The following is a 12228-nucleotide window of genomic DNA, read 5'->3' as shown; positions in this document are numbered from 1 at the left end:
CAATAAAGTTGCAACTTGGTCTGACAAGCGGGTCCGGCTCAGATTGTCCCTTTAGCGCCACCCCACTAGACGCCATGGGGGTGGATAAGGTACTAGCGGGGCTGTCTCCTCTAACAGTCTTGGTCATCGCAAATGGTGGAGGAGGAGGAGTAGGGGGGCGTGGTTGTGGTGGAGTAGGGGGAGGAGGAGGAGGAGTAGGGGGGCGTGGTTGTGGAGTAGGGGGAAGAGGAAGAGGAGTAGAGGGGCGTGGTTGTGGAGTAGGGGGAGGAGGAGGAGGAGTAGGGGGGCGTGGTTGTGGAGTAGGGGGAGGAGGAGGAGGAGTAGGGGGAAGAGGAGAGACAGATGGAGCAGTGATAGAAGGGACTGCGTCAGACAGGGCTGTGTGAGGTGTCCTCTTCATCAGAGAGTCCGAGGTGGAAGAGGTCGCCCGTTGAAAGATTTCTTCCAACTCCTTACAAATGAGCTTCCGACGCTGAGAGAGCTCCGGACCTCGTCTCCGGTGGACCTTGGGTGATCGTGGAACATCGGAGTCAGATTGTCCCTTTAGCGCCACCCCACTAGACGCCACGGGGGTGGATAAGGCGCTAGCGGGGCTGTCTCCTCTAACGGTCTTGGTCATCGCGCATGGTGGAGGAGGAGGAGTAGGGGGGCGTGGTTGTGGAGTAGGGGGAGGAGGAGGAGTAGGGGGAGGAGGAAGAGGAGTAGGGGGGCGTAGTTGTGGAGTAGGGGGAAGAGGAGGAGTAGGGGGGCGTAGTTGTGGAGTAGGGGGAAGAGGAGGAGGAGTAGGGGGGCGTGGTTGTGGAGTAGGGGGAAGAGGAGGAGTAGGGGGGCGTAGTTGTGGAGTAGGGGGAAGAGGAGGAGTAGGGGGGCGTAGTTGTGGAGTAGGGGGAAGAGGAGGAGGAGTAGGGGGGCGTGGTTGTGGAGTAGGGGGAAGAGGAAGAGGAGTAGGGGGGCGTGGTGGTTGTAGAGTAGGGGGAGGAGGAAGAGGACTAGGGGGGCGTGGTTGTGGAGTAGGGGGAAGAGGAGGAGGAGTAGGGGGGCGTGGTTGTGGAGTAGGGGGAAGAGGAGGAGTAGTAGGGGAGCGTGGTTGTGGAGTAGGGGGAGGAGGAGAGACAGATGGAGCAGTGATAGAAGGGACTGCGTCAGACAGGGCTGTGTCAGGTGTCCTCTTCATCAGAGAGTCCGAGGTGGAAGAGGTCGCCCCTTGACAGATTTCTTCCAACTTCTTAGGAATGAGCCTCCGACGCTGAGAGAGCTCCAGATCTTGTCTCCAGTGGCACTCGGGTGATCGTGGAACATCGGAGTCAGATTGTCCCTTTAGCGCCACCCCACTAGACGCCATGGGGGTGGATAAGGCGCTAGCGGGGCTGTCAACTCTACTGGTCCTGGTGATCGTGAATGGTGGTCTGTCAGACGGGGCTGTGTAAAATGGACAACAGAGCCTCTGACAGCGAGGCAGCACCAGACGCTCCCTGTCGGCCTTGGCTGAGAGAGGAACGTTCAGCTCTGATTTGCCCTTTGAACTTTTGCCCTTGTGTGTTGGGAAGGGCTTGGCGCCGCCGCCAGGTGGCACGTGGGCGAAGCCTCTACTCATCTCAGACACCGGGTCTCGTCCACGGCCCCCCGGATCATAGGAGCCAGAACCTGAATCGTCTTGTCCTCGACAGTCCCAGTGGCGCTCATGCATCTGCATTAGCTCGTCCAGACGGGCAAGGCAGCTGTCGACCCGGGCTGTCACACTGTCCCTCTGGGCCCTTTTGTCTTCAAGGTTTTCATCCTAATTCATAAAGGAAATACCAGATGGATGTTGAGGTCATTAAGGCTTCACAAAGACAGAACGGCTTCTGTAATTGTTTGAATTGTAAATGATTAAATTACAATGCAACTTTGATTACCAACCTTAATGTTTCGGTGGCGATTTCTCCATTCATCAAACAGCCAAGACACGATCAGGATCATAACGAGAACGGTCACAACTGCCGTGTTGAGGAATTTCAGATCAACATCCTGGGACGGGGTTGTCTCCAAGGGCGTCGCCGCAGGACCTTGATGTTCATCTCCACACGGCTCCCTCTCTCGGGTTGTAAAATCATTAGTTAATAAACTAGCGAACACTAGTGCAATCTTTAACCACATGTTCGTCTCATCGCGAACACCGCACTGAGGCTTGTCCACTTGTTACAGCAGTATATATACACCTTGCCGCTGTGACGTCAACATGTTACGCCGTAGTGCCCGTGATGTCACAGACCGGATAGAACACTGTGATTGGACGGCTAGTCCAGATATGTACCTTGCCGCTGTGACGTCAACACGTTACGCCGTAGTGCCCGTGATGTCACAGACCGGATAGAACACTGTGACTTGACGGCTAGTCCAGGCGGCTATAATTGAAATAAATGTAGGGCTAGATTTAAATAGATTTAAGCTATTTTCTTTTTGCTTAAGACCCAACGATACCCCTTATTTAATACACTCCGACATTCAGAATGAAATAGGAGCGCTGGTCGGATAACAACAGAAAGCATAGTGTCCGTCACTCAGCGCTGCAGTCGTTAATTGTCCACGTTTTCGATAGAGATGGATAGGCATTATTGGCGATATTAAATAAAGGGTAATCGCTCTCTATGAATCATTCATATTCAAGGGCATTTGTTATTTTGAAGACTACTCGTAGGCTAGCAGTAGGATTTGAAAGGAGCCCAAGACAGAGGGGCGCATGCGCTCCTGACCCCGAGTGCACAGCCCATGATCCCATGAGAGAGAGCGGTGTCGTGTGGCCGATTAAAGCCCCCGGGTCCTGTTATTCTGTTCATAAAGTAGCCTACTTTGAGACCCCCGGGTCCTGTTATTCTGTTCATAAAGTAGCCTACTTTGAGACCCCCGGGTCCTGTTATTCTGTTCATAAAGTAGCCTACTTTGAGACACAACCTCAAAGTGCTGACGAAACGGTTTGGCTACTTGTCTTGTTCCGTTAACATAAAGCCCACCTCAGTCCCTGAATAGAGAACCCAACCAAAACAGGTTTGATGAAGACCGTTTGGAGACCAGAGCTATGGATGTAGGAGCACCCTACTGTATACTATTGAAAATTACTCATTTCTCATTCATGTGATCATCGTTGAAAATGTATGAATTCTAGAATTAGAATCTGGTATCATGATTGTTCAGTCATAACAGCCAACAGCTGCAGGAGCAGCCTAGTCTGACCATATCATTCATCATAACACAGATGGGCGCACTTATAACAGAATTACTACATTTATTCAACATCACGAAGTTGCATTTGAATCAAACTTAGTTTATTTCTCTCTCTCTCTCTCCCCACCCATATCCCCCCCAGTAGTAGGCCTACTGCCCCCGCAGGGCTAATCGCGGATACAACGTAGTTCAATGATGCCAGTAAACTGTCGGAGGATGTTTCGGAGTTGTTTTGAAGAGTTGTTTTGAAGAGTTGTTTTGAAGAGTTGTTTTGAAGAGTTGTTTTAATGAGTTGTTTTAATGAGTTGTTTTAATGAGTTGTTGGGAAGTTGATCGGCAGCGTTCAACTCGTGTTTGACCCGGGAGGGATCGACAAGTCAATTATTCAAACAAAGGAAATGTCTTCCACCAAGTGCTAAAGTAGACTGGGGTATAAAGGCAGTACAGTTGCTTCGATCGTGGATGAAACGCGATTCATACAAACTCACCTGTGCGTGAGGAAATAGGCCGGGACCGTCAGCTGTCTACGGCGTCCCAGCAGGGGGTCATGCCGATCTCTCCTGTCTTCTCCACCATGTGTCTATGTTCTCCTATTCCGAGAACCCAGAAGCTCTAACGTTCTCCTATTCTGAGAACACAGAAGCTCTAACGTTCTCCTATTCTGAGAACCCAGAAACTCTAACGTTCTCCTATTCCGAGAACCCAGAAGCTGTAACGTTCTCCACGCCACGCCAGACGAGCAACACATGGACCAGAAACCAATTAAGCGACATGCGCATGCGTCAACTCATCAAAATCATCCGTCGCTAATTGATTAGTTGTTTTTTTTAAACGCTGGAGCCTAGAGTGAAAAAATACTCTCGGGACGCGCATGGGTTTTGTTAAAAAAAGATTTATTTATTAAAGAGGAGGCGAGATGTTTGCTTTCCATAGTATTTCTATACAGGTGTGCTATACAATGGACAGGAGGTACAGGCTCGTGCCCGGGCGCGCCCCCTGGGGGTCGAGGGATGAGACATGACTAGTCACACGAGTCAAGGATGAGACACGACTAGTCACACGAGTCACGTCTCAAACAGATCCCTCTCGATGTCTCAGCAGGTCGACTACTGGATGGATATCATCCAGGCTACTGCTCATACACACTGGGTTAAGATCAGTCATGAAGAGGCGAGAGGAAGATTGTATTTATGAAATGATGAACATCCACACTATTGATTTCAGACACGTAGTGGGATTCGGGCCGACAGCGCCAGTCATACTAGCATGTTCTATGTAGTCTCCTCAACATATTCACACACAAAAACAACCATTCAGTTGAGGGATGTTGACGTCTGGTCGCAGAGCGCCATGGGGTCATGGTTGCAAAAAGGGTTCGAGTTAGACTATGTTCCAGACTATGTTCCTGTATGCATGTGGATGGATGACACACAATCAAACTGTTTCTATTAATTGAATTCAATTCATACAAAGGAACGCAAATAAACACACTTAAAATAAAACAAAACAATCAGGCAACTAAATTTGTCAGAAGTCTTTGAAGCACAGGGCTGAAGGTTGTTCTGAAGCGGTTCGGAGGAAGGCCCAGTGCTGACTTTGTGCACTACAGCCTTCACACAGCTGTTAGGAACAGTTCTGTAGACACACTCAGAAATCCAAGGCATACTTTTAAGACACTGGTATCAGGGGGGCGGGGGAGACACACATATCAGCAAAACCCGACAAAAATATGTTTTTATATTCACAGAAAATGTAAACAAACCAGAAGGGTTAATGAATGAGACTGTGTGTGTGTGTGTAAGGAGGGGTGATTTGGCATAGGGGAACATTTGGGGGGGGAAGGCCTTTTCTTTAATTCTAGCTCTTTGTTAATCTCTCTGTGAACACAGCCCTGTCTTCCCTGGGGAGTTAAAGACACAGCGCCAGAATCAGTCTGCTGGGAAGATCGCCTCCCTTCAGAGCACAGGCCACACTGTGACGTCACCACTAGTTCTGCTGCTGTTATGATGTCAGAGCATCGTCTGATCTCGATTGGCCATCTCCGCGGCCCATAGCATGACTAGAGGGTAGCATCTCAGTGATGTCATAACATCCACAGCTAGAAAACTGTATTCCAGCTGATTCAGTCAGGCACCATTGTGATGTCACACTATCATAATATCAGACATTCCGGATGTTGAGTCTTGATCTATTATGATGTCACATCCCAAACCCCGCCTCCCCCCCAAGATTCTATGTAGCCTCATTATGATGTCATCACATCCCAACATCCCACCCCCCCAAGATTCTATGTAGCCTCATTATGATGTCATCGCATACGAATCCACTCCGTCTGTGAGACTTCCTTCCTGTCCTCACTACGGTGATGTCACAACAATATCATCATATCGATCTCACATCAAACTTGGAACTTGATAGACAAACTCAATACACAAGTCTGATAGACGAGAGTTGGACTTGTGAAAAATGACATTAGCTCAGTCCTGGTTGTGGTTCTGTCTGGGTCAGATGTTGGAGGGCCGGCGCCCCCTGGTGGCGCCCAGAGAGGCGCGCAGGCGGGGGTCGCGGGCGCGGTAGTGCTCGTTGAAGTCCAGCCGGAAGCTGAGGAAGCGCAGGCTCTCGTCCGTGCTGGCCATCAGCAGGACCAGGAACTGCTGGACGATCCCCTGAGAGAGGGGGGGGGAGGGAGGGAGGGAGAGAGGGAGGGAGAGAGAGGGAGAGAGGGAGAGAGAGAGAGGGAGGGAGGGAGAGAGAGGGAGAGGGAGGGGGGAGAGAGGGAGAGGGAGGGAGGGAGAGGTAGAGAGGGAGGGGGAGAGAGAGAGGGAGGGGGGAGAGAGAGAGGAAGGGAGGGAGAGAGGGAGGGAGAGGGAGGGAGGAAGAGAGAGAGGGAGGGAGAGAGAGAGAGAGAGGGAGAACAAAAAATAAAAACAACCGATCAGCTGTAAAGTTCCTCCCAGTCAAGGTGCAGTCATGTGACCCTCTTACCTGGTAGAAGTGTGTGAGTATGCATCTTTAGTACGGTTCCTCTTACCTGGTAGAAGTGTGTGAGTATGCATCTTTAGTACGGTTCCTCTTACCTGGTAGAAGTGTGTGAGTATGCATCTTTAGTATGGTCTCTCTTACCTGGTAGAAGTGTGTGAGTATGCATCTTTAGTATGGTCTCTCTTACCTGGTAGAAGTGTGTGAGTATGCATCTTTAGTATGGTCTCTCTTACCTGGTAGAAGTGTGTGAGTATGCATCTTTAGTATGGTCTCTCTTACCTGGTAGACGTGTGTGAGTATGCATCTTTAGTACGGTTCCTCTTACCTGGTAGAAGTGTGTGAGTATGCATCTTTAGTACGGTTCCTCTTACCTGGTAGAAGTGTGTGAGTATGCGCAGCTGAGAGCGCATCTTTGGTATGGTCTCCTGGAAGTCCCTGACCCTCCGCTGCTCCTGCGTCTCCTGCTCCGCCGTCACGCCCCACTCCCCCTGCCAAGACACCCAACACCTCCGGGTTAATCACTGAACACCCAACACCTCCGGGTTAATCACTGAACACCCAACACCTCCGGGTTCATCACTGAACACCCAACACCTCCGGGTTCATCACTGAACACCCAACACCTCCGGGTTACTCACTGAACACCCAACACCTCCGGGTTACTCACTGAACACCCAACACCTCCGGGTTACTCACTGAACACCCAACACCTCCGGGTTACTCACTGAACACCCAACACCTCCGGGTTACTCACTGAATGCCCAACACCTCCGGGTTACTCACTGAACACCCAACACCTCCGGGTTACTCACTGAACACCCAACACCTCCGGGTTACTCACTGAACACCCAACACCTCCGGGTTACTCACTGAACACCCAACACCTAGAGCAGGCAGGCCTGGAGAGGGAAAGCTCTTTGTATCTGGGCTCAGCGAGCGACCAGGGAAACAGATCGATTTGGCCGCTGGTGGGGGGGGGGGATCAATACAAGGCTGTGAAAGGGGGCAGAGAGTTCGCGACGGAGCTCTGTGTACGGTATCGGTTCCCGCTGCGCGATTTAATTGGAGCACGGCGGCCATTTTGAACGGGCATTTTACTACGATCCCAGTTCCGGTCGTGGTTACCATGTTGGACTCTCTCTCTCTTTCTCTCTCTTTCTCTGTCTCTCATTCTCTCTCTCTCTTTCTCGTTTCCTTTCAAACTTTCTCCCTTGCCTCTTCTGTCCTCCCCCCCCCCGGTACGTAGCCCCTCCCCCAGGTCAGGTGGGGGGCGTGTCCTACCTCCTGCTCCCTCTGCCTCCTCCGGTCCCCCCCCCCCGGTACGTAGCCCCTCCCCCAGGTCAGGTGGGGGGCGTGTCCTACCTCCTTCTCCCTCTGCCTCCTCCGGTCCTCGTACTGCAGGCGCAGGGCCAGCTCCTCCAGGGAGGCGCGGTACAGGGAGTCCTGCGCGTTCTGGAACTCGATGATCTGGTCAAAGATGGCCCTCAGCTGGTTCAGCAGGGACTAGGGGGAGAGGAGCACACGCACATTCACATGGCACATTCACATGGATTAGTGTAATAAGTGTGTGTGTGTGTGTGTGTTTGTGTGTGTGTGCGCGAAGCGTTTGTGCTTCTAGTGTGTCCAGAAGGCAATGGGATATGATAGTGTGTGTGTGTGTGTGTGTGTGTGTGAGTGTATGTGTGTGTATGTGTGTGTGTGTGTGTGTGTGTGAGTGTGTATGTGTGTCTCTGTGTGTGTGTGTGTGAGTGTGTGTGAGTGTGTGTGTGTGTGAGAGAGTGTGTGTGTGTGTCTGTGCGTGTGTGAGAGAGTGTGTGAGTGTGTGTGTGTGTGTGTGTGTGAGTGTGTGAGTGTGTGTGTCACCCTGTTGTTGGTGTCCAGTAGACATCGTGAGATGACGCTGTCCAGGAAGGTCTCGTGAGCGGAGATGATGTGGTCCAGATCCTGGGCTTGCTGGACCTTGTTCCACAGCTCATCCCAGGAGCACTCCAGAACCTGCACACACACACACACACACACACACACACACACACACACACACACACACACACACACACACACACACACACACACACACACACACACACACACAGACACACACACACACACTTAATAATCCCATTTCCCACATGCCCCATGTGTGAGTCAGATCTGAGAGGTTTTCCTATCTGTTAAGCAGCTGTGTGGTTCTGGAGTGTGTGTGTTCTGGAGTGTGTGTTCTGGAGTGTGTGTGTTCTGGAGTGTGTGTGTTCTGGAGTGTGTGTTCTGGAGTGTGTGTGTTCTGGAGTGTGTGTGTTCTGGAGTGTGTGGTTCTGGAGTGTGTGTGTTCTGGAGTGTGTGTGTTCTGGAGTGTGTGTGTGTTCTGGAGTGTGTGTTCTGGAGTGTGTGTGTTCTGGAGTGTGTGTGTTCTGGAGTGTGTGGTTCTGGAGTGTGTGGTTCTGGAGTGTGTGTGTTCTGGAGTGTGTGGTTCTGGAGTGTGTGTGTTCTGGAGTGTGTGTGGTTCTGGAGTGTGTGTGGTTCTGGAGTGTGTGATTCTGGAGTGTGGTTCTGGAGTGTGGTTCTGGAGTGTGTGGTTCTGGAGTGTGTGTGTTCTGGAGTGTGTGTGGTTCTGGAGTGTGTGTGTTCTGGAGTGTGTGTTCTGGAGTGTGTGTGGTTCTGGAGTGTGTGTGTTCTGGAGTGTGTGTGGTTCTGGAGTGTGTGTGGTTCTAGAGTGTGTGGTTCTGGAGTGTGTGGTTCTGGCCCGGACCTCGAAGGTGATGTAATACTGCATCTGGTGGATGAAGTGGACCATCTCCGACGCCAGGATGTGACACTGGTGCAGCACGCCAGCCAGTTCTGCAAAGACCAACACACCCCCCAACACCCCCCGGTCAAACACACGGCCTCAACACACCCCCCAACACCCCCGGTCAAACCCACGGCCTCAACACACCCCCCAACACCCCCCGGTCAAACCCACGGCCTCAACACACCCCCCAACACCCCCCGGTCAAACCCACGGCCTCAACACACCCCCCAACACCCCCGGTCAAACCCACGGCCTCAACACACCCCCCAACACCCCCCGGTCAAACCCACGGCCTCAACACACCCCCCAACACCCCCCGGTCAAACCCCCGGCCTCAACACACCCCCCAACACCCCCCGGTCAAACCCCCGGCCTCAACACACCCCCCAACACCCCCCGGTCAAACCCCCGGCCTCAACACACCCCCCAACACCCCCCGGTCAAACCCCCGGCCTCAACACACCCCCCAACACCCCCCGGTCAAACCCACGGCCTCAACACACCCCCCAACACCCCCCGGTCAAACACACAGCCTCAACACACCCCCCAACACCCCCCGGCCTCAACACACCCCCCAACACCCCCCGGTCAAACCCCCGGCCTCAACACACCCACAGGCTGGTTAGACCAGCGTCCACATGACAAAACATCAACATCAAAAAAGATAAAAAATGAGAATATGAAACGAGAAAATTAGGGCATCAAATATTTTTTATTATTATGATGGAACACTAGCAAAAAAGACACGTGTGAAGATAAAATCTGTATATCTAGTTAAATGATAGTTTGAACTTTGATCTATAAGGGAAATGTCTCCCCCTGCTGGGGCCGGGAGACAACTGCACACACCTAGCGCATGGCTGTGTGTGTGTGTGTGTGTGTGTGTGTGTGTGTGTGTGTGTGTGTGTGTGTGTCTCTCTCACCAGTTTGAGTTATCTTTACTCATCTGTGTGTTGAAGCAATAACTCACGAGAGGGTGTGGTATATCATGGCCGATATACCACGGCTTGTGCTGCGGTCATAGGAACGAGGCGCAGCCGAGTCGACCAGCACAAGCCGTGGTATATAGGCCATATACCACAACCCTGATTATACCACACCGTGATTATCTAATGAAAGGATAAAGGATTTAAATCCTGGAGCTTCCTCTTCACATGGGTCTATCTTGAAAATCGCCTGCCTGCGTTGTTTGATGCAAATGCGCAGATTACGGCATGTGAATATGCATGTGTGTGTGTGTGTGTGTGTAAAAGCGCGTCTGTGTGTGTGTCTCACCCGGCATGCTCTTGAGCAGCTTGGCGTTGCACATCTGGCCCTTCCAGATGTCGGTCAGGATGTACTCCATGCGCTTGGCCCGCCACAGGAAGTTGAACACGCGCAGGTAGTGACTCATGCAGTCGCGCGTGAACACCTGTGGCGGGAGGAGGGAGGGGGGAGGAGCTCACTGGGGCGTTCGGGGTCACTGAGGGCGAGGGGGGGGGTGGGAGGAGGCCTTACCGTAGCGATGGGCCCGTCTACGTGGTAGTCCAGGCTGAAGACGTCCCAGCCAGTGTCCCCCGAGGACACCTGCACAGACCAGGACAGACGGGGTGAGTCTGGACTCGCTCATTACAACACAGCACAGTCACATCCTTACATATGGAGATATATATGACATGAAACTATGAAACAGAGTCCAGTAGAGGTCAGAGTAGAGTCCAGTAGAGATCACAGTAGAGTCCAGTAGAGTTGGGGTCAGAGTAGAGTCCAGTAAAGGTCAGAGTAGAGTCCAGTAGAGGTCAGAGTAGGGTCCAGTAGAGTAGAGGTCAGAGTAGAGTCCAGTAGAGGTCAGAGTAGAGTCCAGTAGAGGTCAGAGTAGGGTCCAGTAGAGTAGAGGTGAGAGTAGAGTCCAGTAGAGGTCAGAGTAGAGTCCAGTAGAGCGGAGGTCAGAGTAGAGTCCAGTAGAGTAGAGGTGAGAGTAGAGTCCAGTAGAGCGGAGGTCACAGTAGAGTCCAGTAGAGGTCAGAGTAGAGTCCAGCAGAGCGGAGGTCAGAGTAGAGTCCAGTAGAGCGGAGGTGAGAGTAGAGTCCAGTAGAGTAGAGGTCAGAGTAGAGTCCAGTAGAGCGGAGGTCAGAGTAGAGTCCAGTAGAGCGGAGGTGAGAGTAGAGTCCAGTAGAGCGGAGGTCACAGTAGAGTCCAGTAGAGCGGAGGTCAGAGTAGAGTCCAGTAGAAGTCAGAGTAGAGTCCAGTAGAAGCCTCTGTACCTCCAGCAGGCGGACGTCCAGTCTCTTGAGGATCTCGGGGCTGTCGTACTGGGCGTTGGTGGCCCTCACGGCCGTCTCCAGGATGCCCGTCAGGTTGTGCTGGTACAGGGTGGTGGCCGGACGCGCCAGCTCAGGCCTGGGACACACAGGACGCCACAGGGGGCGGGGCGTGAGGACCACACACAACAACAACAACAACACCCAAGTGAGGATGACGGCTTTATTGAAGTTTTGTTGACACGTGCATGTTTGGGACTAGTAGGCTACAGAAAGGTACGCATACAATTCTCCTCTCCACTGTTGACTAATGTTTTTTGGAGTAAGGTTAGCTGCCATTTTGACATAGGGTGACGAATAGACAATGCGCCGTTCACTGTAGCCTAGGTGACACTTTCGGCGCGGGCGCCATTATCCTTCCTATCCAACGCAAATGACAGAAAATAAAAAATAAAATCATAAAGAAAACAAGACGAAGAGTCTAATCACGGCGTGGCCTCCCTGGGCGGGGTTTAATGACCTGAACCCGCCCGGTAACAGCAGCGTGCGCTGTGATTGGTCTACTTACCAACAAGACGAACAAACAGCCTTTTTTATAGACGCTCCGGCCGCTCCGCTGGCCACGCCGTAATAACGGTAATACCGACTACCGCGGTATTTTGTGGAGACTTAAAAACGGTTTCAAAATGTGGATATTGCCCAACCCTAGTGTGTACTAACTAGTGTGTGTACTAACTGAGTGTGTGTACTAGCTTGTGTGTGTACTAACTTAGTGTGTGTACTAACTAGTGTGTGTACTAACTAGTGTGCGTACTAACTAGTGTGCGTACTAACTAGTGTGTGTACTAACTAGTGTGCATACTAACTTGAGCAGGTCCATGAGGTGGCGTATGAAGTCTCCCTGGCCCAGCAGCAGGTAGCGTCTCATGGCCTGGAGGTGCTCCAGCAGCAGGTAGCTCTGGCTGAGCACGTTCAGGAGGTACTTGCTGGTGTCGTGGTACGCTGCGTCTATCTTCC

General features: G+C 52.0%; 1 protein-coding gene across 1 annotated transcript; it reads right to left on the bottom strand.

Annotated features, from left to right (window-relative positions):
- Positions 1–4093: 4093 nt before the first annotated feature.
- On the bottom strand, positions 4094–12222 carry LOC311329439 (gamma-tubulin complex component 3 homolog). The gene is made up of 9 exons (XM_084463287.1): positions 12078–12222; positions 11215–11350; positions 10469–10537; positions 10247–10382; positions 8930–9018; positions 8047–8178; positions 7546–7686; positions 6555–6671; positions 4094–5867 (listed from the first exon to the last, which is right to left on the bottom strand). Exons 1-9 carry the CDS (start codon positions 12137–12139, stop codon positions 5706–5708), a joined length of 1044 nt encoding a protein of 347 aa, XP_084319413.1. The 5' UTR covers positions 12140–12222; the 3' UTR covers positions 4094–5705.
- Between the last annotated feature and the right edge of the window lie 6 nt (positions 12223–12228).

This window comes from Borostomias antarcticus (assembly GCF_949987555.1).
Source record: "Borostomias antarcticus genome assembly, contig: scaffold_445, whole genome shotgun sequence".
In the NCBI taxonomy this organism is placed as follows: Eukaryota; Metazoa; Chordata; class Actinopteri; order Stomiiformes; family Stomiidae; genus Borostomias; species Borostomias antarcticus.
This window is presented reverse-complemented; position numbering and strand designations above follow the sequence as displayed.

Coding starts and splice junctions, on each gene's coding strand:
- LOC311329439 (XM_084463287.1), bottom strand. CDS start 12,139: ATGAGACGCTACCTGCTGCTGGGCCAGGGAGACTTCATACGCCACCTC. Junction 9,019..10,246: donor GCTGCTCAAGAGCATGCCGG/GTGAGACACACA, acceptor TGGTCTTTGCAG/AACTGGCTGGCGTGCTGCAC. Junction 8,179..8,929: donor AGTATTACATCACCTTCGAG/GTCCGGGCCAGA, acceptor GTGTGTGTGCAG/GTTCTGGAGTGCTCCTGGGA.